Source organism: Piliocolobus tephrosceles, chromosome 1 (genome assembly GCF_002776525.5).
Source record: "Piliocolobus tephrosceles isolate RC106 chromosome 1, ASM277652v3, whole genome shotgun sequence".
Lineage (NCBI taxonomy): Eukaryota > Metazoa > Chordata > Mammalia > Primates > Cercopithecidae > Piliocolobus > Piliocolobus tephrosceles.
In genome coordinates, this window is record NC_045434.1 from 209,835,439 (window position 1) to 209,856,113 (window position 20,675).

General features: G+C 49.5%; 2 protein-coding genes across 6 annotated transcripts in view; both read right to left on the reverse strand.

Annotated features, from left to right (window-relative positions):
- The window catches only part of MFN2 (mitofusin 2), a 31,237-nt gene extending 14,916 nt beyond the window's left edge, over positions 1–16,321 (reverse strand). Inside the window, exons 1-7 of one of the 5 annotated variants that reach the window (XM_023191908.2) lie at positions 16,031–16,248; positions 14,683–14,726; positions 14,416–14,561; positions 7,958–8,136; positions 4,955–5,090; positions 1,489–1,651; positions 390–514 (exon numbers count right to left, since the gene is read on the reverse strand). In XM_023191908.2, coding sequence (XP_023047676.1) covers positions 390–514; positions 1,489–1,651; positions 4,955–5,090; positions 7,958–8,132 — 599 coding nt within the window. In that variant the 5' untranslated portion in view covers positions 8,133–8,136; positions 14,416–14,561; positions 14,683–14,726; positions 16,031–16,248. Of the gene's footprint in view, positions 1–389; positions 515–1,488; positions 1,652–4,954; positions 5,091–7,957; positions 8,137–14,415; positions 14,562–14,682; positions 14,727–16,030 lie in introns of those variants that run through there. The other 4 variants (XM_023191906.1, XM_023191907.1, XM_023191909.1 and 1 more) reach the window with 4 other exon arrangements.
- PLOD1 (procollagen-lysine,2-oxoglutarate 5-dioxygenase 1) overlaps positions 14,683–20,675 on the reverse strand; it is a 52,508-nt gene continuing 46,515 nt past the window's right edge. The window contains exons 15-16 of the mRNA XM_023191988.1: positions 16,213–16,354; positions 14,683–14,726 (exon numbers count right to left, since the gene is read on the reverse strand). Coding sequence (XP_023047756.1) covers positions 14,683–14,726; positions 16,213–16,354 — 186 coding nt within the window. The remainder of the gene's footprint in view (positions 14,727–16,212; positions 16,355–20,675) is intronic.

The window sequence follows — 20,675 nt, forward strand, 5'->3', positions numbered from 1 at the left end:
CTTCTTGGTATAGTTATAACCTGTCCACCAAGCCAGGGCAAAGTGTTTCTTCAAGGGAGATAAAATACACCTCTGACTCTGCCACAACTCCCCACCCCCAGTACATGTGCTGGCACTGGGCTGAGGTTGAGAACCTCCCCAACTTTTGAGCATCCCTCCTATCTCTTACAGACCATCCCTGGGACATCTGCAGGGTACTGGTAAAGAGGTATAGGTACCAGACTCTAGAGGAAAGCCAAGAGGCCAGAGAATTTGGTTGAGCCCATGTGAAAGGCAGTAGTACTTAAGCAGAGCATGGATGGGGCCCAGGGACTCTGGCCCGGATTACTCAGAAATGGAAACCTGGTGCCTCCCGGTTTGGACCTCCTAGGAGGGTACTTCCCTCTTACCTGTCCATCAAAACGAGGTCATCCTTCAGAAGTGGGCACTTAGAGTTGGGCCACATCACACTCACTAGGCTGCCGGCATGGAGCTGCTTGTCCTGATGGAGGGCATGAGCCAGCTGGTTCACAGTCTGATGGCAGAGGAAGGAAAAAAAGAGGCTGAGGAGGAAACACCAAGCCAGATTTCCTGTACCGCTGCATCACAGCACAGTGGCTGGGACTGCTGCCCATCTGCTACCCTTTTTTCTTCCACACATAAAAAGTTAACAGCTGGGAGTTGTCAGTTAAGAACCCACTTCCTTCACTGCTTTTTTGAGCTTCTTTCCTGGATATCACGCTAATGTCATCTGTTCTGCACTGATTGATTCTTTTTTTTTTTTTTTGAGACAGAGTCTCGCTCTGTTGCCCAGGCTGGAGTAATAGCGTGATCTTGGCTCATCGCAACCTCCACCTCCCAGGTTCAAGCAGTCCTCCTGCCTCAGCCTCCCGACTAGCTGGGATTACAGGCGCCTGCCACCACGCCCAGCTAATTTTTGTATTTTTAGTAGAGACAGTGTTTCACCATGTTGACCAGGCTGGTCTTGATCTCCTGACCTCAAATGATCCACCCGCCTCGGTCTCCCAAAGTGCTGGGATTACAGGCGTGAGCCACTGTGCCTGGCCGATTGATCCTTTATGAAGCAAATTGAGCATCTGGCCCCAAACAAGAATCCAGCTGCCTCTCAGAAAACTCAGAGTGTCAGCCCCTGAATGATAGGTCAGAGACACAGAGCAAATGCAGGAATCCCTCTGTGGCAATACCCCAAGGAAGAACACAGCACATAACATACTGTCTTCCTTAACTAGTGAAGAGAGGCCAGTGGCCGCTCAGAGCTGTATGAGGAACAGCAGGGTCCTCATTCTTGGTGATCCACATTTCTGGAAACCGCCCCTGCCAGCCCCCAGAAGCTCTCACATCCTTCAAAAAGCTCGTCTAAAATAGGGTCTCCCATTCACCTCCACAGGGCAGCGCTGCCCTCTCCCTAGAGGTGAGGTCAGCCATGTCACAATGGAGGACTTGCTCCGCCAGCAGGCACAGGACTGACAGCCAGCCTGGCACTCTCACCTTGGCGCTCCTCTTTTCCTCTGAGCCCTCGGTAAGGAGAAAGGCCTCATGGCCATCTGTGCCCTCTACCCGCAGGAAGCAATTGGTGGTGTGGCCAATCCCAGAGGGCAGAACTTTGTCCCAGAGCATGGCATTGATTACGGTGCTCTTCCCATTGCTCGTCCTAGAAGGAAGTAACAGCTGTCAGCAAAGCCGCCAATATCTGACCTGAATTACTTTCACAATGCAGATACCAGCCTGGAAGGCCAAAGCCCTATTCACTGCAATGTTGCCAGTGCCCAGACAGTGCTGAGACTCAGAGTAGGCACTGTTTATTAAAATGAATAAGCACCCCCAGGCCCAAAGCTGTGACATACCCCTGGTTCATCATTTCAGATCAATCTGCAAGAGGCTCACTGCGCACCGTCTGCCCCTTGAATCATACAGCCACGCTCAGCATCACTTACAGAGACTGTCTGAGACAGTCAGACAGTCTCCAAAGTTTAACTCAGGCCTACCTGAAACACCGACTCACCACCCCCAAAGCGTCTTTCTCAGTCTAAATGACCCCAGTGTTTCCCACACAGGGCATGTTTCACTGCTTTTCTCCTATCATGCTCCTCCTTACACATGAAGCTTCACCTTCAGTCCCAGCTGACAACTGCCAGGCTAAAGGGAAGATTACTTTCTCATTCTTTGTTTTTATTATTATTTGAGATGGAGTCTCGCTCTGTCACCCAGGCTGGAGTGCAGTGTCATGATCTCAGCTCATTGCAACCTCCGCCTCCTGAGTTTAAGCGATCCTCCTGCCTCAGCCTCCTGAGTAGCTGGGACTACAGGTGTGCACCACCATGCCCACCTACCTTTTGTATTTTTAGTAGAGACAGGGTTTCACCATGTTGGCCAGGCTGGTCTCGAACTCCTGACCTCAGGTGATCCTCCCGCTTCAACCTCCTAAAATGCTGGGATTACAGATGTGAGCCACCATGCCCAGCCTACTTTCTCATTCTTACCTATCACACCCCTTTCATGTAATCTGGTGAGGGTTTTTTGGGGTTTTTTTGATACAGGGTCTTGCTTTGTCGCCCAAGCTGGAGTGCAGTGGCGTGTGGCATGAATAGAGCTCACTGAAGCCTCGACCATCAGGGTTCAATGATCCTCCCACCTCAGCCTCCCAAGTAGCTTACACTCTAAGTACGTGCTACCACGCCCAGCTAATTTTTAAATTCGTTGTAGAGATGGGGTCTTGCCATGTTGCTTGGGCTGGTCTCAAACTCCTGGGTTCAAGCAATTCTCCTGCCTCAGACTCCCAGTGCTGGCATTACAGGTGTGAACCACTGCACCCGGCCATTTCTGCTTCTTGAGAATAGCTCCACTCAGCAGACTCATCTGCTCTGAGTCTCAGAGCTTTCAACCTGTGCTAAATACAGTGTTTCTGAGTTAAAGTTTCCCAGCCACATCACTAGAGCAGAACTACAATGACCTTACCTGCACCCACTGAGACAGGCAGCTCACTAGCTCACCTAAGTAGGGGTCATACCTCCCAGGTGAGGATGAAGAAATGATAGTTCAGCGGAGTAGAGGACCACACCTGAGGTTACAGGTCATCAGGGACAAGACTCTAGGCACAGTGCCTATTCCCCAGGCTACCACTAGGTACCTAGCATACAATCTGTCTAGATGTCTTTTTTCCTATATTAGATATGTGTGTGTGTGTGTGTGTATACACACACGTAGATATATACATATATATATACACACACATATATATACACGTATATATACACACACACACGTATATATACACGTATATACACACACACACGTATATATATACATATATATATACACACACACACTTTTTTTTTTTTTTTTGAGACGGAGTCTCGCTCTGTTGCCCAGGCTGGAGTACAGTGGCATGATCTCGGCTCACTGCAACCTCTGCCTCCTGGGTTCATGCCATTCTTCTGCCTCAGCCTCCCAAGTAGCTGGGACTACAGGCACCCGCCACCATGCCTGGGTAATTTTTTTGGATTTTTAGTAGAGACGGGGTTTCACCATTAGCCAGGATGGTCTTGATCTCCTGACCTTGTGATCCACCTGCCTCAGCCTCCCAAAGTGCTGGGATTACAGGCGTGAGCCGCCGCACCTGGGCATTATACCAGTTATAAATGTTTGGCATAGTACTTTGGGTACATTGTGGCTTCACAAGGGCCAGTGTTAAAATTGCTTCCATGTTAAAAGCAAAGAAAACTGCCTACATATTGGTTTGTCCTGGTGGGGAATAAAAAGGATCACTGGTTCCAGTCACAGGAGTAGTAACTGTGGATACCTTAAGGTTTGGGGCACTTACAAGGCTGTGGTAGAAACAGATACCCCATGGATATCACATGTTAAAACCATGTGTATCTGTGGAATACTCAATCTCAATGTGCACACCTTTGACTACCGCTGTGGAAGCGTTCCTTTAGACAAAGCTGTGACCCATTTTACTCTGGATAAGGGCAGAAACGGTTCACATTCCATTATTTGTAAAGTTATCTGCTGTTAGCTTTCATTATTTTTGCTACACTCATTTTATTTGTATTTAAAATGCTTTAGGCAACCTAAGAACAAATGTAAAAGTAAAAATGCAATAAAAATGAATTGCTTGATATTCATTACTTCATGTATATCAACAAGCATAGCACTAAAATAAAACAAAAAAACATATATTTAACTTATTTTTAGGTTTTATGCTTTTGTGATTTTTTTTTTTTTTTCGATGCTTGCCTAACATGCATGTGCTGTAAAAATAGTTAACAGGGAAATAACTTGAGGTGATGGCTAGCTTTGTTTAATATCTTATGAAATTTTCATGAACAATACAAGCATAATTGTTAAGAACATGTGTATTAAATTCATGTAAGTGGAATAAGTTTTATGAATGGAGAAAAAAAAACCAAGTACTGTATGATTCCACTTACGTGAGATACCTAGAATAGTCAAATTCATTGGGACAGAAAGTAGAATGGTGGTGGCCAGGGCGAGGGACATGTGGGGACAGGGAGTTACTGTTTAATGGGTATAATACAAGCTTCAATTTTGCAAGATGAAAAAGCTCTGGAGACTGGTTGCAAATATACCTACTAATGAACTATATGCTTAAAATGGTTAAGGGGGTAAATTTTATATTATATCCTTTTAACCACAATCAGAAAATTAAAAAAAGTAGTCAGGCTTGATGGCATGCACCTGCAGTCCCAGCTACTCAGGAGGTTCAGGTGGGAGGATCACCTGAACCCAGGGAGGTCAAGGCTGTAACGAGCTTCCAGCCTGGGTGACAGAGAACCTTGTCTCAAAAATCAAATAAATAAAATATAAATTAAAAGGAAAGCAATGAATTCTGAAGCGTGTCCCTGCCCTGGAACGTTCTGTGGCCTTGCACAAAGTGCCTCCCTCCCTCCTAGCCAGGAAGAAAGAAAGGGTGGGTGCCACAAGGACATACCGGCCAAAAAAAGCCACTTTCATGTGCCGCCGAGCCAGCACCTCGCTGATGCCTCTCACTTTGGATAGGTAACCTTTGACGTCCAGAACCTGTTCTTCTGTGGTAACGGGGTCCAGTTCTGCATTCCTGTAGGTGTCTGGAGGTGAGGATGGAACATGGGTCACCGCATGGTCAGAGGAGTTCCACAGTCATAAGTCTGGAAGGGCCAGAGCCACGCCCTGCTTACCCTAAATGAGTCCACCTCTGGCTCCCTGCAGCCGACAGGCTGTTTCAGATCCTTTATGGTGGCCCCACGGTGTGGTGGTTAAGAACATGGCTCAGGAGCAACACTGCCTGGTTTTGAAGCTGGTTCTTACCACTTTCTAGCTCTGTGGCCTCAAGCAAAAGAACCTTTCTGGGTCTTAGTATCCTTAGGCACAAAATGGAGATAATGACAATATCTACTTCATGAGACCACTGTGAGGATCAAATGAATTAAAATACAAATGCTGTCAATGGCGGCTAGTGTAAGACAAATACCTGAAAGTTAACTGCTATCCTTGTTTATTTTTTCTTAACAAATATTTACGAAGTTCTTACCATATGCAAGGCACTGTTCCTTTCACTTTTCAAATTCGTTCTCTCCTTTGGTCCTCTTTATTAACGTGGCTCCAGAGTTAGTAAAAGGCAGAGCTAGGATTTGAATTAGGCAGCCTGGCTCTGGAGTCCAGGCTCTTAACCACTCTGTGTCACTTCTCGAGGCCCTCCCTGCCCTGGCCCTGTTGGCCTCTTGCCACTCGCTGCCTCACAGTCCTCCCTCACCGTATCCCCAAAATCACCAGCTTCCTCGGCACTCCGGCTCTGCTCCCTGCTGCCCAAACCCCTTCCCACTCTCTGAAGAACTGACACACTACACTGCCTTGGGGCAGCTTGACTCATTCTCACTTGACCTCGAGTCTAGCTTAGACAGCACTGCCCCCAGGAAGCCTTCTCTGACCACCCCTCCAACATGAGTCAGGACCCCGGACCCCTTCTCTTTGTGCCCCAGCACCCTGCACTTCTCCCATCTCAGCTCTCACCTCACCATAAGTTAACTGTCCAGCTCACCTGTCTGTATCATCGACCTCATGAGGGCCACGCTATCTGATCCCAGCACCCAGCAGGTGCACAAATGTTTGCTACGTGAGCAGACCTTTGGATCACGGCACTGCTTTTTTCCAGTGCCCTTAACAGGAAGATGGCCAACAAATTATTCTATACAGGAGCAACTGAGTGAGATCCCACCACTGTCCTGTCTAGGACTCGCACCAGACAGGCTGGAACACAGCCAGGTGTTTAGCCCCCCTGCACACTCCTGGGAACTACGAGGCTGACAGGCCCCAGCCCTGAGAACACTCCCAAAGCATGTGAAGCATGACGAGGGCCCGCCCAGCGAGTTTCCCCGCAGGCAGCGCCATGAAAGGAAGTGACCAAGTCAACAACACCCCCATCTCCCCGCCCGCAATGTCCACCGGTCACCTCTGCCCCAGATGCATCAATATTCCTCCCTTATATGGGCAACTGGGCATGGCCTTTGGAATGTCCCTCAGAGGAAGCTGGTTCTCAAGCATGTGACTACACTTAAAAGTGAGAGCCAGCAGGCCGGCACGCTCTTGTTACCTGCCCGTTAGAAACAGTCCTCAGGCAGGAACCATTGCCCCCGACCCAACACAGCTCAGGATCACTCCAGCTCTTTCCCTTCCATTTAAACAACAGGGAGGCCTCATGTTTTCACACAGAGAGAAATCAAAGCATGCATCACATAAACATCCGCATTAAGCATGTGTCTGTCCACAACATCATCGGAGTAGGTGACTCAGAGCTTCCAAGAGGGTTACTCTGGGCTCCCAGAGGGCAGCGGCCTGATCTACCCCATCTCTGCATGCCTAGCACCTGGCACAGGGCTGGCACACCACAGCCACTGATAAACAGGCAATGAGTTGGGATTATTTCAACTACCAATCATACTACTTTAAAATTCAGACTTTAGTTCAACAAGTATTTAGGAAACACCTTCTGTACATCGAGTGTCATGCAAAGGGCAGGGCACAGATGAGGGCATGAAATTGGACAGTCTCTTTCTTCAAAGGGAGCCTCGTGTAGCAGCCTGGCGTGTAAAACAACGAGAAGCCAAGCTGCTCTCGTTGAAAGCAGAATGGAAAGAAGGTGGCCCCCCTGAGCCAGGGGCCAACCCCGGAAGCACCACCACTGAACTTCTAGGGTTCTGCAGACTAGAATCTGAAACCACTGTTCACACCACACCTGAGTCCCCCTTTCACAAGTGAGGAAACCAAGGGCAGATAAGACTCAGCTACTGGGTCTCCACAGACAATCTCAGGACCTGGCGCCAAAGTGCCCTTCTAAAGAGGGAGCCTGAGGAAGCAAGTGCTGGAGTTGTCACTCAGACGAGCGGGGCCCTGGGAACCAGTCCTTCTCTGCTGATAGACAAGGAACTAGAGGTTGGGCTCAAATTAGTAACTAGTAGAAAAGGCACAGGTGACACGAGTTTCCTATAGTTCTGTCACCAATCTAAAAATATAAAAGAGAGGGCGCCCCGGTCAGGAATCACTGACACCCAAACAGTGTCTGGTATTAATGGCAGCCAGAACTAGGCAAAGGAAAACACGTGGGCTCTGGAGTTGGAGACACCTGGGTAAAGCCCTGATCTATTACTTACAAGGTATCCGACAAGTCTCAAACCTCAATTTGCTTGCCTTGTAGATGGGGTAAGATTCACCTATCTTTCACGACTAAATGAAACGAAACCTGTGGACTTCTAAAGTAATTACTAAATGGCAGTTCCCTTGTCTTCCTGGCCTAATCTCCCCAGACTCCAATTCCACGTGATTTCAAGAGCAGAGCATTTTTGAGGCTATCTGGGCATGAGTTCCCTAGGAGCAGAGCTATACTTCCCCACCCACAAATCCCACTAGCTAAATATCTAAACAGGTAAGAGTGGGCCTGGCTGAGCAGGTGCCCCCTTACCTTCAAGGAAGGTGGAGCTCTCCTGGATGTAGGCCCCCAGCTGCTCAAAAATGCCATTGATCTTCTTCTTGGCAGTGACAAAGTGCTTGAGTGGGGAAGCATTCACCTCAGCCATGTGTCTTTTATCTTTCTTGACTGTGACGATAGAGTTGCATCGAGAGAAGAGCAGGGACATTGCGCTGCAAGAGAAGCCAATGTGAGCGAACCCAGCAACACCTACCTCGGGACATCCTGCTGGAGGGATGGTGGAATGCTTGGGGGACAATCAAGAATATGGGGAATATGGGGATCTCAGCAACCTCCAGGACTAGAACAAAAGATGGTGAGATAAGAACAGTGTCTCAGGTCAGGTGCAGTGGCTCACCCCCGTTTCTCAGAACTTTGGGAGGCCGAGGCATGTGGATCACCTGAGGTCAGGAGTTCAAGACCAGCCTGGCCAACATGGTGAAACCCCATCTCTACTAAAAATACAATAATTAGCCAGGCCTGGTGGCACACACCTGTAATCCCAGCTACTCAGGAGACTGAGGCAGGAGAATCGCTTGAACCTGGGAGATGGAGGCTGCAATGAACTGAGATCACGCCATTGTACTCCAGCCTGGGTGACAGGGTGAAACTTTGTCTCAAAACATGAAATAAAATAAAATAAAATTAGCCTGACACAGTGGCATACATCTGCAGTCCTAGCTACTTGGGAGTCTGAGGAGGAGGGTCACTTGAGCCCAGAAGTTTGGGCTGTAGTGACCTATGGTTGGTCCACTGCACTCTAGCCTGGGAGACAGAGCAAGACCACATAAAAACACTATTGGTTAGGGGGCGGGTTCAGTGCCTTACACCTGTAATCCCAGCACTTTGAGAGGCCAAGGCAGGCAGATCGCTTGAACTTAGGAGTTTGAGACCAGCCTAGGTAACACAGGATCCCGTCTCTATTTAAAAAAAAAAAGAAAAAAAAAACCAGCCGGGCATGGTGGATCATGCCTGTAATCCCAGCACTTTGGGAGGCTGAGACAGGTGGATCATAAGGTCAGGAGTTCAAGACCAGCCTGGCCAACATGATGAAACCCCGTTTCTACTAAAAATACAAAAAAATGTAGCTGGGTGTGGTGGCGGCCGTCTATAATCCCAGTTACTTGGGAAGCTGAAGTAGAGAATTGCTTGAACCTGGGAGGCAAAGCCCTCCCAGCCCAGCCCTCCCACTATGCCCCACCTCTTTTGACCTTTGACCAAAGACCTCTAGGACTTTGGAGTCAAGTCTCATGATCTCTAAAATGTTATTCTTATATGAAAAGATAAGCTACAAAGATGTGTGGGATTGAGTGAGAGCAAGAGAGATAGTCACACAAAAATAGACTGTGATAATATGGCCGGGTGCAGTGGCCCACACCTGTAATCCCAGCACTTTGGGAGGCTGAAGCAGGTGGATCACTTGAGGTCAGGAGTTTAAGCCCAGCCTGGCCAACATGGTGAAGCTCTATCTCTACAAAAAATACAAAAATTAGCCGGGTGTGGTGGCACATGCCCGTAATCCTAGCTACACAGGAGGCTGAGTGAGACAGAAGAATCGCTTGAACCTAGGAGGTGGAGGTTGTAGTGAGCTGAGATTGCACCACTGCACTCCAGCCTGGGTGACACAGTGAGACTCTGTCTCAAAAAAAAAAAAAAAAAAAAAAAAAAACCTTATAATAAACAAAGTGTTGGGCCGGGCACGGTGGCTCAGAAATGTTGGGCCGGGCGCAGTGGCTCATGCCTGTAATCCCAGCACTTTGGGAGGATGAGGTGGGTGTATCATTTGAGGTCAGGAGTTCAAGACCAGCCTGACCAACATGGTGAAACCCCACCTCGACTAAAAATACAAAAATTAGCCAGGAATGGTGGCAGGCACCTGTAATACCAGCTACTCGGGAGGTCGAGGCACGAGAATTGCTTAAACCCAGGAGGTGGAAGTTGCAGTGAGCTAAGATCACGCCATTGCACTCCAGCCTGAGCGACAGAGCAAGACTCTATCTCAAAAAAAAAAAAAGGCTCAAAAAGAGGCAGACACACCAGAAGGTAGTGCCAAGGGTAAGACTGGGAATTCTGACCCCAAAAGTGGTCAGGTCCCTCAGAGTTCCCACCATGGCAAAAGGTACTTCTTGAGCAGAGCCCACCGATCCTAGAAAGTCAAAGGGCAAAGGCCCTCCTGGATGAGGGGGCATGTGCACAGCTGACTGTACCTGGGTCTGTCACTGCCTCCCCAGCCACCCTAGTCTTAGGGCCCTCAGTTCTCCACCCAGCAGAAAGCTCACTCGCTCTAGATGGAAAATGAGGTGTTGCTCCCGAGCAAGCACACGAGAAACTTCCAAATGGGACCAAAGTATGTTGCAGAAGGTCCTGAAAAGCAGAAAGAACACCCAGAAGAGGTACATGAAGACCAATTGCCAAAACGGACGTTTAGGAACTAACCATCCCAAAGAGTGGGCAGAAGACAGACCGACCCAAAGTGGGAAAGGGACCCACATGTGTGCCCAAACCAGCAAGTTCTTGTGCAATGTTAATGATTCCTCTGGAGATGAGGGAAGGAAGTGACCCCACCTCCGTTTCTACATTCCTCCTCAGCATGACGCCACAGCTATGAGAGACGTTTTCTCAGCATGGAAGCCATATGTGCAGGGCTTAAAGACAGTACAGCTCTGAGAAAGGAAACTGCAAAGAAAATGCTACTCTCACTCTTCCAAAGCAGCAAAGGAAAAGTGCACTGAAATCAGGCTTGCCATGGCCTGGCAGATCAGACTGTTCGAGAAAGACGGGATGTGGCAGGCACAAGAGGAAAGCCACCCAAAAGGAAAAGAAAAGAGATCAGGGGCCAGGCACGGTGGCTCATGTCTGTAATTCCAGCACTTTGGGAAGCCGAGGCAGGCAGCTCACCTAAGGTCAGGAGTTCAAGACCAGCCTGGCCAACATGGTGAAACCCCATCTCTACTAAAAATACAAAAAATTAGCTGGGTGTGGTGGCACATGCCTGTAGTCCCAGCCACTCCAGAGGCCCAGGCAGGAGAACCACTTGAACCTGGGAGGTAGAAGTTGCAGTGAGCTAAGATCTCACTACCGTGCTCCAGCCTGGGCGACAGAGCAAGAGTCTCTCTCTTAAAAAAAAAAAAAAAGAAAAAAGAAAAAAAAAGGATCAGGGATGGGGCATGATATAGTACTACCCATGACAGGTTTTGTAATCAGGCAGAGCCAGGTTCAAATTGTGACTATATTATTTCTGGGTTGCTTAAACTTAAGCAAGTTATTTCATCACAGAACCTTGGTTTCTTCATGTGTACAACAAACAAGACACCTATTGGAGAGAAGAACTGTCTCAAACTATCTTTTTTCTCTACTCTCACACCATAATCAACACAAGAGACTTCTGTGACCAAATGTGAGGAGGTTTGTTCCCCACACCAAGCAGAGGACACCAGCTGGGTGTCCTCTCACTCAGTTCCCACACCGTCTACCCGGAAGGAGTGTCAGATCCCACGGGTTGAGGGCTCAGTCCCCAGGACGGCCCCACCTCTCCACCATCACGCCTCAAACATACCAGTCGCAAGTCTGGGCCTCCAGAACTTCTGACCGACTGGCTTTAGGCTGGGGTTCCCATGACCCCCTCCTTGAGCTCGATTAATTTGATGAAGCAGCTTACCTAACCCAGGGAAACACTTACTTATGTTTACTGGGTTATGAGGGCTATCGCAAAGGATACAGATAAAGAAACGCTTAGGGCGAGGTACGGGGGAAGAGGTGTGTAGCTTCTGTGCCCTCCCTAAGCAGGCCTCTCTCCAGGAGCCTCCACGTGTTCAGCTATTTTGCAAGCTCCCTGAACTCTGTCCACTTGGATTTTTATGGAAGCTTCATGACATCAGCATTCCTTCCCCCAGGATACAGGATCCAACACTCTCAGGGGAGGGTTTTAAGGCCCACAATCAGAAAGGTGGGGAAAGAATAGGGTGGAAGGAGAGCCGGAGAAGGTCAGAGGCCTGCCCCTGAGGCCTACCACATCTAACATTGTAACACGAAACCAGAACAAGGGCTATCGATAGGAGTTACAGGCCTGGGTCCGTGGATGAAACCCATATCCTAACATCACAATACCATCTCAACTGTGAGAAGACTAAAGCTGATGATGCAAGCAACGTGCTTCACACACAGTAAGAGCTAAAAGCAGCTTTACGTGTTATAAAGCAATAACAACAAACTCTACCAGCAAGATCACAAGACTCTCTCCATGAAAACCCAGACTTCAGGCAGGGCAGAGGTAATTCCGCCAACTCACCCCACACACACCACTCCCTTACTCGCTACCACGGAGATCAAATACATAGGTCAGCTGGGGAAGGATCAGCGATACCCCACTCCAGAAGTGACTTGCTGCAGGAAGCAAGTTCCCCACTATCAGAAGCATATGCCTTTAAGTTCTGGTCAATGTTTGCAAGCCCAGGGGATATAAAACCAAAAGCATTAGTGCTCTCTAACTGCAAGACTCAACAGCATGTACACCAGTAGAAGCTTGGGAGCTCCAGGTTACAAGGTCTGCTGGGAGCTCAGCCGATCCAGGAGCCTCCCTGCTCTCACCAATAACCAACCTGCAGCTGCCTCCAAACCCCTGGCGTAAAACCTACCGTCAAACCCTCCAAACTCTGCCTCATTTATCTGGCTCTGCTAACTTGCAAGCTGAGAGTCCACATTTGTGTTGCATGAGCTGCTTTCTGCCTGGAGTCCTCCTTCCTTTTCCACCCATTTGGCATACTCCTACTGTCCTACACCCAACTCAAGTGTCACTCCCTCCACGAAGCCTCCTCTGATGCCTCATAGAGAACAAACGACATCACAGACCCGGTTTTTATCACATCCTGTGTCCCCCAATTATCTCAAGGCTTTGACTGCTGACTCCCTACTCCTCCGGAGTGATGCGGGGCAGCTGGATTCCTGCTCCTCCTCTGGAAAGCCTTGATAATCTCTGCTTCACCACAGACCTTGCCACAGGCACGTGGGGACCATCCCACAAGCATAGCCTGAGAGCCTGGCTCCAGTATCAGTTACACACTAAGTGTCACACTTCAAGCTGTGACTGCCTCGTAAGTGCTCTGGAGATTACTGTTTTAGATAGTCTCTGGCAGCACTTCCCAAAGTGTGGTCCACAGAACTCTCCTTGCACCCAATATTCCATCTAAAGAAGCTTCAATAGTAGAATCAGCTTATAAAACACCATATGCTACTATTCCCCTCAGTGGAGCACACGAGCACAGCAAAGAGTTTGTGAAGGAAGGCTTGTTGTAAAGACACTAGTTTAACTGCATTGAATTCAGCATTTCACAAATATATTCAATTAAAAAACCCTTCTGTGTAATAGCTTTTAAAATCCCCGGCCGGGTGCGGTAGCTCACGCCTGTAATCCCAGCACTTTGGGAGGCCAAGGTGGGCGGATCACGAGGTCAGGAGATCGAGACCATCCTGGCTAACACAGCGAAACCCTGTTTCCACTAAAAATACAAAAAATTAGCTGGGCATGGTGGCGGGTGCCTATAGTCCCAGCTACTTGGGAGGCTGAGGCAGAAGAATGGCGTGAACCCGGGAGGTGGAGCTTGCAGTGAGCCGAGACTGTGTCACTGCACTCCAGCCTGGGCGACAGAGCGAGACTCCATCTCTAAAATAAAATAAAATCCCGAGGATCACGCTTTAGGGAAAGGCCCATTCTTTCTGGTACTCTCTCACCCCTACCCCCAAAAAGTGCCAGGGGCACAGTACTGACAAATATTAACCTAAGACCAGAAATGAACCTAGTTCTAAATGGAAACTGCTATTAGCCCTCCAAGGTGGTCAAAAGTTTTGCCTCAACCTAGGCTATCAGTCAAGGAGTATTAGGTATCTCGGGAGTAGAGACAACAGTAGCAAAATTCACTGCAAGGTGTGTTTGGATCCCAAGCACAGTCCCTGAATCCACACCACCTCCTTACTCAGTGTTATGTACAGCAACTCCTAGCAGGGAAAATAAAATGGATCCACAGATCGTCTGCTGGCACAACTGGAAAAGAGGAGAAGCTGACAAATCGAAACAAAAGAGTATACAGGGTAAAGGGGACGGAGCAGAATCTTAGAAGAGCAGTGACAAGGAGCCAATCTGTGCTGGGCAGAGACGGGGAAGAGTCAGCACTGCAGAGAAGACCAAATGAGGGAAACAGAGACTAATTCTTCAGGGAGCCCAAGAGATCCCAGCCACTTCCTGAACTGCCAACTTTTAAACAGGCTCTCTAAGCAACCAGCGAAATCTTTCACGGAAGTAGAAAAGAGAAACAGTAGTTTTTCAACAGAAGTTAGAAAGCTGTGGCTCTATACAAAGAGGATGCCATCCAAGAGACTTGCCACCAGAGGTCCAGGAGAGCACGCCCCTGTCCACTCAACTCAAATCCAGGGTGCCAGAAGTCACAGCTACTACTCACTTTTTTGGATGGTGAGAGATCTTCACAATGCAGGCATCATGGACATGGCTGGAGTCCAAAAGACAAAAAGATTCTGAGTTCTCTTCTGTCTTATCTCAGGTTGAGGTTGGTTATTGATTGACTTGTGTTGACTCCACCAGTCCTGACTTATCAGAAAAGAAAAGGGAGATAGATCAGGTGTCCTCCCCCACCAAAAAAAACACTGGTGTACAAAACATGTCTAATCAGGTTTCAAGCCAAACAAACTCATCCCTGAGGGAAGCTTACTCATTGAGGTATCGTGGAGTTGCACTGGCATGTGAGGAAGTGCCCTGGGGGGAAAAAACGCAGAGGTGTGGGACCAATCCTGGCTGTGCACAAACATGTGTTCTGCCATGTGCGGGTTTGAGGTACCAGGGAGGTCCCTGCAGGAGCCCTGGGAAAGGTACATCTAGAAAGGGAAGAGGAGGACAGAGCAAAACCAGGAAAAAAACTGGGCTTGAGGATTGTGGAACAGCTGACTACTGAGCAACAGAAGAACTGACTGAAAGCCAATGTTTTCAGCTACTGTAAAGTATCTCACTTAATTCTCAATTCTATGGGGCAAACAGAGGGCTGGAATACTTGAAGATTTATAGACTGTTAGTCGATTGTCTAAGCTGGGATTTGAAATATTAGCTCCCTTTGACTCCAAAGCTCCTGGAGTGCAGTGGTGCGATCTCAGCTCAACCTCCGCTTCCCGGGTTCAAGCGATTCTCCTGCCTCAGCCTCCTGAGTAGCCGGGATTACAGGCGTGTGCCAGCAAGCCCGGCTAATTTTTGTTTTTAGTACAGACGGGGTTTCACCATGTTGACCAGGCTGGTCTCGAACTCCTGACCGCAGGTGATCCACCCACCTCCGCCTTCCAAAGTGCTGGGATTACAGGTGTTATCCACTGCAACCGGCCTCCTTCCTTTTTTTTTAACTACATTGAGCTGCCTTCCTCCCCCAAGCCCCAAACCTTGGGACACCAGAGGCGGATAAACAGAGCTTTTTTCTGGGTAGAAGAGAGAAAGATGATTGAGAATTTAAAGAAGGGAGTACGAGAGGGGGTAACGGGCAGTTCTGCCTTCGTGCGTCTAAACAGCTATTTATTCAACATTTTCTGTGTGCCTTCTGTATGTGTGTCAGGCGCCACGTTAGGAATGGATAAGAAATAGTCCTGCCCTCCAGGGCCTTCGAGTCCGGTGAGAAGTCATACAAGCAAACGGGGTTGAACGAGAGGGCAGTAAGTGTCCAAAGTGGGGAGGGCAGGGCGCTGCCGCGGTGAACGTGGACACCTATCAGGTGCTGAGTAAATGCTGGAAAACGAAGACTGGATGAAAAATAGAAAAGGGGCAGGGGTAGAACGTTGCCGTGAAGGGTGGAAAGGCGGGGACAATGAGAAGCTACAGGGGAGCCCACCTCCCAGTCCCAGGTCCCGTGGCCCGCCCCCTCCTCTCCGGGCCTGCGGCGAGGCCGGAGAGTGGGGACCCCCGCTTGACTACATCCCAGACCCCCGTAGCCCCAGAATCCCGTCGGCCCACGCCGAGCTGCTCAGGACTTGCCCGGCCGGGCCGGGCCAGTCCCCGCCACCCCGGCTTGCTCGCCCTCTCACCTTCACCTTCCCGGCCTCGCGGTGGCCATCACACTCACTACGTCACCAGCAAGCGCCACCGCGGGGGGAGCTGGGAGGAGGGAAAGGGACGCGCGCGTCACCAGTCGCCTCAGGATTGCCCCTCCACCCGGGTGAGCTGGTGGACCCCTGAGCCCAGCCGGCTCGCCCTGCCTACTCCTTACGCGTCTGCGGCCTCGCGACTCGGCACTTCGAGCGGCGCCTCAGCGCGCCACGCCTCCGCCGGCGCGTCCCAAGCCGATGACGCAGCGGCTGGGACTCCCGCTGCATCATGGGGGCTGTAGTTCCGGTGGGCGTCGGCCGGAGCTGGGGGGCGGGGCAGAGCGGGGTGGAGCCTCAACCTGTCAAGGGGCTTTGAAAAACCAAGGGCGTGGAGTAGAGGTTCCCGCACTTTCGCTGGTTGTCCTAGAGCCTGACCCTGGGGCCTCTGCCAGCTCTGGAATCCAGATTTGCATTCTGTAATCTTAGAGGAGTGCTCTCTAGAGGGCCAGGTCTAGGGTGAAGTGATTCATCGGGCAGACAGAAGCAGCTTGGGCCTGCTGCCCTTCAGTCGCCTTTGAGCAAAGAGCAGCAGCAACAACGGCGAATCAATACTAGTGACTGAACTGCGTCTCTAACATCCACCGCTGTGTTTAATCTCCACAGCAGTCCCAGGAGACGGAGAGGGGCGGTTCCCCAAGCTCACATGGTTACCCAGATCACCGGGCCCCAGTGATGCGCCAGACACTAGGAAACCGCAGCAAACAGGTCCCCTGCAGGACTTGGCCTCCACAGGGAAGGCTCCAAGCTTGAGCACGCCAGAACAGTAGCCACTAGCCACATGTGGCTCTCAAGTCCTGAGCCAGTGGAAACGGAGATGCGCTTTAAGACTTAGAACAAAAAAGACTGTTAAACTATCTCAATTTTTAGGAAAAAAATACATCGACCGCGCGTGGTGGCTCATGCCTGTAATTCCAGCATTTTGGGAGGGCAAGGCGGGTGGATCGCTTGACGTCAGGAGTTCAAGACCAGCCTGGCCAACACGGTGAAACCCCGTCTGTACTAAAAATACAAAAATTAGCCAGGTGTGATACTGCACTCGGGAGGAAGAGGCAGGAGAATGGCTTGAACACGGGGGGCGGAGGTTGCAGTGAGCCAAGATCGTGCCACTGCACTCCAGCCTGGGCAACAGAGACTCCGTCTCAAAAAAAGAAAAAATATATATTTTTGAGCCAGAGTCTCACTCTGTCACTTAGGCTCTAGTGCAGTGGTGCAATCACGGCTCACTGCAGCCTCAAATTCCTGGGCTCAAGTAATCCTCCCACCTCACTCAGCCTCCCAAGTAGCTGGGAGCACAGACGCTGCAGCCATGCCTAATATTTATTTTTTGTAGACATAGGTAAGCATTTCACTTTGTTACCCAGGCTGGTCTCCTGAACTCCTGGACTCCTGGAGTCAAGCAATCTTCTCCTGCCTCGGCTTCCCAAAATGCTGGGTTACAGGTACCTGCCACAGTGCAGAGCTATTAGCTCATTAATATTTATATGCTGATTAAATGTTGAAGTGATAATATTTTGGATCATTTGGGTTAAATACATTACCAAGATTAATTGCACCTGTTTCTTTTTACTTTTAAAAATGTGGCGCCGGGCCTGGTGGCTCAAGCCTGTAATCCCAGCACTTTGGGAGGCTGAGGCGGGCGGATCACGAGGTCAGGAGATCGAGACCATCCTGGCTAACATGGTGAAACCCTGACTCTACTGGAAAAAAAAATACAAAAAACTAGCCGGGCGAGGTGGCGGGCGCCTGTAGTCCCAGCTACTCGGGAGGCTGAGGCGGGAGAATGGCGTAAAACCCGGGAGGCGGAGCTTGCAGTGAGCTGAGATCCGGCCACTGCACTCCAGCCTGGGGGACAGAGCCAGACTCCGTCTCAAAAAAAAAAAAAAGTGGCTACTAGAAAATGTAAAATTGTAGGGAAAAGAAAGAGATCAGCCTGTTACTATGTCTATATAGAAAGTAGTAGACATAAGAGACTCCATTTTGTTCTGTATTTGAGATGCTGTTAATCTGTGACCCTACCCCCAACCTTGTCCTTGCAAGAGACATGTGCTATGGTGACTTAAGGTTTAAAGGATTTGGGGCTGTGCAGGGTGTGCTTTGTTAAACAAGTGCCTGAAGGCAGCTTGCTGGTTAAAAGTTATCACCATTCTCTTAATCTCAAGTACCCAGGGATATGCACACTGCCAAAGGTCGCAGGGACCTCTGCCTAGGAAAGCTAGGTATTGTCCAAGGTTTCTCCCCATGTGATAGTCTGAAATATGGCCTCGTGGGATGGGAAAGACCTGATCGTCCCCCAGCCTGACACCCGTGAAGGGTCTGTGCTCAGGAGGACTAGCACAAGAGGAAAGAAGGCCTCTTGGCGGTTGTTGGCAGTTGAGATACAGAAAAGCATCTGTCTCCTGCCCGTCCCTGGGCAATGGAACATCTCGGTATAAAACCTGATTGTATGTTCTGTTTACTGAGAAAGGAGAAAACCGCCTTAGGACGAAAAGCGGGACTTGCTAGCGCAATGCTGCTCTTTATGCACTAAAAAGGTGTATGGAGATGTTTACATATGCATATCAAGGCACAGCACTTTTCCTTAAACTTATTCATGTCACAAAGAACTTTATTCATATGTCTTACTGCTGACTTTCTCCCTATAATGATCCTATTATCCTGCCACTTCCTTTTCTTTAAGATGGTAAAGATAATTATCAATAAATACTAAGGGAACTCAGAGACCGGTGCCGGCCGGGTCCTCTGTATGCTGAGCGCCGGTCCCCTGGGCCCACTTCTTCTTTCTCTATACTTTGTCTCTGTGTCTCATTTCTTTTCTCAAGTCTCTCGTTCCACCTAATGAGAAAAGCCCACAGGTGTGGAGGGGTAGGCCACCCCTTCAAAAATTACATAAGTAGCTTGCATTTGTGGCTCAAATTGTAATTCTATGGGATGGTGCTGCTGTATAACTACGGTAGAACAACTTCAATTTATTGCCACAAATAACCTCAAGAGGCAAATCAGTACTCTGATATTGAACTGACTGGTTTATCAGTCTCCCGTGAGGATGGCCAAAGGGAGCTGTCCTGCCCACACTGCCATCTGAGTAGCCTAGTGCCCCGCGGGTCTGACTGTGTGTGGGGCCACAGGCAGACTCGGCCTCGGGATGCAGACAGGGCCCTGTCTGGGATGTGGTATGTCTTGGGGCCTCAGTTGCTAGCTGCCTTGTTCTGGGTCGGATTGTTTCCTCCTCCACAATCTCTGGACTCCCTAAGGGAGGAACTCTAAATTCTACTTCCATTCTCTGAGGGCAGGAACTATAAATTCCATTTCCTTTTTTTTTTTTTTTTTTTTTTTTGAGACACTCTCGCTCTGTTGCCCAGACTGGAGCGCAGTGGCACCATCTTGGCTCACCGCAACCTCCACCTCAGGCAATTCTCCCGCCTCAGTCTCCCCACTAGCTGGGATTACAGGTGTGCACCACCATGCCTGACCAATTTTTGTATTTTTAGTAGAGATGAGGTCTCACCATGTTGGCCAGGCTGGTCTCACTCCTGACCTCAGGTGATCCACCCGCCTCGGCCTCCCAAAGTAATGGGACTACAGGCGTGAGCCACCATGCCCAGCCTTCCTTTTCCTTCTTTAATGTAATCTTGCCCAAGTCAGGTGGAAGCCTGGGTGTTCTCTCTCCTAAACATCTCTCCTGCCCACTCCCTCCTCTTCCCTTAACTTCCCCGCAAGCATTGGTCTAGGCTCTGGCCACTTGCCTGGACTGCTGTAGGAGCCTCTGAATCCATTCCCAGGCATTTAGTCTTGTACTCTGCCCAGCAGCTAGGCTCTCTCTGAAACACATCTGCAAACTTGCCTGGCAAGTAGAGGAAGTCTCCCAGTTTGTAGATATGTTTCAACCCATCAACATGTGTTTCTCATTGAGGTGGCTGAATTCTCGTTTCAACCCTCTGGATCACAAAACTCTCCTAGCAGTGCTAAGTGTTATTGGGAATGGGTGCAGAGCACATTGCACATTGATGTATTGATGTACAACTCCAGGAGACCTTTCTTTCTTATCTTACCTTTTTTTCTTTTTTTTTTGACAAGAGTCTCGCTCTGTCACCCAGGCTGGAGTGCAGTGGCGTGATCTCAGCTCACTACAACCTCTGCCTCCCAGGTTCAAGTGATTCTCCTGCTGCAGCCTCCTGAGTAGTTGGGATTACAGGCATGTGCCACAAAGCCCACCTTATTTTTGTATTTTTAGTAGAGATGGGGTTTTGCCTGTTGGCCATGCTGGTTGAGAATTCCTGGCCTCAGTGATCCTCCCATCTCGGCCTCCCACCGCACCTGGTCCATATAACTTTTTTTTTTTTGGTGACAGGTTTTTTTTTTTTTTTTTGAGACACTCTCGCTCTGTTGCCCAGACTGGAGCGCAGTGGCACCATCCTGGCTCACCGCAACCTCCACCTCAGGCAATTCTCCTGTTTGGTGACAGGTTCTTGTTCTGTCCCCCAGGTTGGAGTGTTGTGGTGCAATCTTGGCTCACTGCAACCTCCACCTCGCAGGTTCAAGTCTCGAACTCCTGACCGCAGATGATCCACCTGCCTCAGCCTCCCAA